The 5,008-nt window shown below is 41.2% G+C and overlaps 1 protein-coding gene across 1 annotated transcript; it reads left to right on the forward strand.

Annotated features, from left to right (window-relative positions):
• Positions 1-406: 406 nt before the first annotated feature.
• LOC117400309 (UPF0598 protein C8orf82 homolog) lies at positions 407-4,736 on the forward strand. Its single transcript, XM_034000072.3, has 4 exons — positions 407-557; positions 1,118-1,326; positions 2,435-2,483; positions 2,886-4,736. The coding sequence occupies exons 2-4, from the start codon at positions 1,162-1,164 to the stop codon at positions 3,371-3,373; spliced, it is 702 nt and encodes a 233-aa protein (XP_033855963.3). The 5' UTR covers positions 407-557; positions 1,118-1,161; the 3' UTR covers positions 3,374-4,736.
• The last annotated feature ends 272 nt before the right edge of the window (positions 4,737-5,008 follow it).

Raw genomic sequence — 5,008 nt, forward strand, 5'->3', positions numbered from 1 at the left:
TAGAATAGAGTGATCAGCAGTGTCAAAGGCAGCAGAGAGGTCGAGGAGAATTAGAGAATTAGAATTACTTAGCGGTTTATTTTTCAGATTTATTATTAGAAAAAAACACACAATTATATAATAATTACGATAACAATGCTGTCACAAAACTGTTTTTTGGCGTTAAACTACATTGGCAGCCTAGCAAACTGAAAACATACATCTTTAATTCTCAATTTCAGCGGTGTGTTTTATCTCGATTTCAGCTTGTGCAAAATGCTGTTGCAAGAGTTTTAAACAAGAACAAAGTGTTAGCAGCCTTACATTGGCTTCCTGTGCGGTTTAGGGTTGATGTTAAAATTCTGCTTCTAACTTATAAAGCCTATGGCCTTGCTCCGCTACATCTAAAATATTTGCGAAGACCGATACGCCCCGAGTCGCTCGCTTAGATGACAGGGCGATGGTTTACTCAGTATTCATGGATACAGAGAAAGAAGGCAGGTGGCAGAGCATTCGAGCTCCAAAGTTGAGGAATGACCTGCCATGTAAGGGAGGCACCATCTCTTGCTGCTTTTAAAGTAAGAACACATTTTTATAATTTAGCATATGTATTTTATACTTATTTTTTATACTACTTATTTTTGTTACTTTTTACGATTTAAATTGACATTATTTGCATGTATGGAATTTACAGCGGTATTTTATCGTCATATCTTTTACTATTTATCTAAGTTGTTTTGTATATTATTTATTTGCTATTTTTATCTGTAAAGCCCTTTGAGGCGATCTATCACGAAAGGCGCTGTATAAGAAATAAAGATTGATTGATTGATTGATTAAATTTAATCGTATTAAAAACATAGGAACTAATATTCAAGTAGAACCTAAAACGACACGTCCTGTTGTACACGTACCGGTGTTGCAACCGGATTCCACCCCCAACGGTTGTAAACAAAATATGACTTCGTTTGACCACTAGAATCGTCTTTTACCTCTCAAATGAGTTTATTTTTTAAAATCTCGTCACAAAGCCTGATGTAGAACAACTAGCCACGGCAATTTATCGCGTTGCAAAGAAGGAAGTTTGTTACCGAATATTATTTTTGTTTTGTAATCGGCTGTTTTGTTTTGTTTGTAGGCTAGGGCTCTGTTGTCCTGCGTTTTTTTTTTGTAGCTGGTAAGATGTTGCTCCCTACATCTGTCTGCTGGTCCTGGTTGCGTGGGTCCCGGTTTCTCAAATGTCAAGCGAAGAAACTGACCTCTGTGCGGAATGTGACTTATAACCAAGGACAGAGTCCAGAACCGAGGATAAGAGAGTATTTCTACTACATCGACCACCAGGGGCAGGTAACACACTGGCTGGCTGTAGCCTCATCACTTTAACTTTACAAATACACTTTATTTACATCGAGCTGCCTTCTATCTTTTTAAACTGGTTGTATTTTGACTTCACATACTATTTAGTAATTGATTTACTGGGGGCCTGGTTGCTGCCTCCTAATATACTTACTTGAGGGATGTTCACTCGAGAACCAATCAGCGTTTCAAACCTGCAATCACTTCCTGTGCTCTAGGTCACATGGATTGAGACTGGCCTATGATTTGGAAGCAGAAAGAAGGAGCATTATATATATATGTGTATATATATATATATATATATATATATATATAAAAGATGGCCAGTTATGATGCTAGTGTGAGTAAGAGGTAATAATGACTGGATTTTAAGGCCTTGGTTACCACTCCATTAAAGGTTGAGTGTGTCATTTAGAGGTCATTAAGTGACCAGTCACAAACAGTTACCACCATACCACCTCCACTTTACACAAGACTCAGTGCTTAGCTTAGTGGTGTTCCAGGCAGCAAAATAAATACATAAATATCACACAAGTCTCCAGCAGAAGCAGCTTTGAGTAGAAGGTCTATTCAAGGTTGGGGGTCACCCATCGAGCACATTTTGACCTCTCTATAACTTTTGACCCGATCAGGCTGAAAATGTAAAAACCTAAACATCAGCACTGGAGTGAATCAAAGATGGCAGGGTTTTAAAACCAAAATATTTTGTGTGATTTGTCATGGAATGCCCCAGTTGTTCTGGTGGTAAAGCACAGCACTGTTTTCATGGGATGCCCCAGTTGTTCTGGTGGTAAAGCACAGCACTGTTTTCATGGGATGCCCCAGTTGTTCTGGTGGTAAAGCACACCACTGTTTTCATGGGATGCCCCAGTTGTTCTGGTGGTAAAGCACACCACTGTTTTCATGGGATGCCCCAGTTGTTCTGGTGGTAAAGCACAGCACTGTTTTCATGGGATGCCCCAGTTGTTCTGGTGGTAAAGCAGAGCACTGTTTTCATGGGATGCCCCAGTTGTTCTGGTGGTAAAGCACACCACTGTTTTCATGGGATGCCCCAGTTGTTCTGGTGGTAAAGCACAGCACTCTTTTCTTCTGCTTGCAGCTGTTCCTGGATGATTCCAAAGTGAAGAACTTCATCAGCTGTTTCAAAGGTAAAGTTTCTGCTTTCAACTTCAAACATGCAGTTACCAGTCTTTCAATGGAGATATCTTTTGTTGTTATTGTATCTGTAATTAAAACAAAACAGAAAAATCTACTGAGAACAAAAAAATGGGTCCACTGTATCATCAGTTCTCACTGATGATACAGCATTTTAGGTATATCTTTATGTACTGCTGTGTTCCACCACTGCGTTATGTGGGTTACTAGGCATTTTGCACTACTGGATCATATTTATAAATCTGTTTCTCCACGTTGCTTTTTGTACTTATTTATTCTGCCAGATACAGTATAGACCTATATTCCACTGCTCCTATTTAAAGTACAATACAGTAGAAAGCTCCATGTCTCTGCTGAATGGTGTAAGGATGTCATTGTGTGTTTTTCCTCTGCAGATAAGCAGTTCCTTGTGTTCTTCTTCTCCCGTCTGCGGCGGAACGAGAGTGGCCGCTACCAGGACTCCTTCCCCTTCCTGTCACTGTGCGGACGGGAGCGGAACTTTGTGCGCTGCGATGACCGGCCAGTGGTGTTCACTCAGCTCCTGGGGGGAGCGGGAGGGGGAGGGGGTCCTGAGCTGCTGTCGTACTGCGGAGGAGCCGAGCGTCTGGTCGTGCCCTTCTGCCCCACTGCCCTCTACATGCACCCGGGGAATGGGCGTCTCTACCACCCCTGTGTGGAGCGCAGCGGCTCCGTGGGGTTGGTCCGTTCCGCTCTCGCCATCGAGCTCAGCCCCCGATTCGAGTACCGGCCCAGGGAGGAACACATCGGCCAGCCCACACACTTCAACTGGGCGGGGAGCCGGCACCAGCTGACCAACGAGCTGGCCAGGTTCTTCAGAGAGCCAGGGACACAGCAGGAGGGGCAGGGTGAGAGGGCCAGCTGAATGTCACCGGACTCCACAGATAGGACATGGTGAAATCAGAGAGTAGGAACATTCTTTATCCAAGAACTGGCTCCCGCAGCCCACCCATGAATCTCTAATCCACTGACTACGCTGCACTCGATTACTATTCCACTTTCACCATTTAAAGTGATTGTAGCTAACAAAATCATTCCATACATTTTCCTTTGAAACTGCACATTTGAGACCTGCAGTACATAGTCAATGGAATTGTATGACAGGTAATATTTATTATCTTAGCTGTTTGGTACAACCCTTTAACATGGCAGATAGAAAAGAATATCATTAAGTGCTGACCAGAGCGGAAACCTCTGATCCTGAGTGGGGTGAAAATCAGCTTGTATCTCACACAACACCCTATACTACATGTTTTAATAATATATAGTTAAATAATAATAATTAAGAAGTATACAGCAGCTAATCTTAATGTCGCATCATTTCCATGTGATATAACTAAATACAACAACTGGACACTGTTCTCATTGTTTTCTGTTGTCAGCCGTTCTGTTATCACTTAAAAGAAAAGATGACCCTAATTAACAACACCTGTTCTAAAACCACTGCTTAATGAGAAACTTACTGAGAAACACTTCAGGCCCTGCTGTCAAAGTGACCTTGTTCAGTCGACTGCAATGATTATTTCAGACACACAGAGGTAAATATAAAACGCTTTAAAAAGTTGTAGTATGATAGTGATAATGGCATTGCTGTGGAGTGTTTCTCTGTAGTGAAACTCATTCATTCAAATAATGTCCTCAACCTCCGGTGTTGGGCTTTATTGACTCAGGAGTTCCATTATTAACCTGTAACACGGCACAGCAATGCTGTTGTCCCTTAAATATATTCCTTGTTCTCTCCGGAAGGGAGAATTAAAAACATGAAAAATTATATGAAAACTGTGAATGTTTTGGGTGCTTGTCATGCTTTCTCATTGTGTGTTCTGTGTGATTAAGGGCAGCATTGGGAGATTCAAGAAAGTTAGAAATATATTTGTAACTTTTAGAAAAGGAAAACCCTGATTCTGGTTTCTCTGCTTGGCTCAAAGGCTCGGGTTTTAGACATGAAGGACAGGCTGGGGACAAAACATAATCTGAAAATAAAAATGCTGCTTTATTTTATTTGATGATCTGTGTATGGTTCTTGACCAGCCTTTTGGATTTTGCTGTAATAGAGGCCATTGATGCGAGCTACGGGCTTTATTATGAATAGAAACCTTGACTATGGAATTGGATTGCCCTGTTCCAGGTAATTACTTTGCAGTGATTTCTTAGTGTTAAAATATGCAAAATGTGTTTTTACAGCTTCTGTTCAAACACCTGCACTTATTAAAGCATTCTGAATGAGACCAGTTCATTGTTTCTTTTCACTTTCACTGTGAACCAGCACTGTCCATCTCTAACGAGGGAACCCAGCTGGACTGGATTTGTATTGTTTGAATATTTCATCATATTTCAGAGCATATGGTTGGGTTTCAGTTTAAGGTTATTTTAAAAGTGCATGAATCATGGATTTAGTATTTTTAATTGCATTTGGAAATAGTGCCAGGAAGTGTTTTCCTAACTCCTGAGTGTCATTTGACAAGCTGAGCCATGCCTGTGCTGGAGTGTCACTGGGGTT

Source organism: Acipenser ruthenus, chromosome 4, assembly GCF_902713425.1.
Source record: "Acipenser ruthenus chromosome 4, fAciRut3.2 maternal haplotype, whole genome shotgun sequence".
Lineage (NCBI taxonomy): Eukaryota > Metazoa > Chordata > Actinopteri > Acipenseriformes > Acipenseridae > Acipenser > Acipenser ruthenus.

Bases quoted from the DNA above. Each gene is read 5' to 3' on its own strand.
- LOC117400309 (XM_034000072.3), top strand. From the start codon at position 1,162: ATGTTGCTCCCTACATCTGTCTGCTGGTCCTGGTTGCGTGGGTCCCGG. The intron at 1,327-2,434 runs GTAACACACTGG...TTCTGCTTGCAG, and splicing joins ACATCGACCACCAGGGGCAG to CTGTTCCTGGATGATTCCAA. The intron at 2,484-2,885 runs GTAAAGTTTCTG...TTTCCTCTGCAG, and splicing joins CTTCATCAGCTGTTTCAAAG to ATAAGCAGTTCCTTGTGTTC.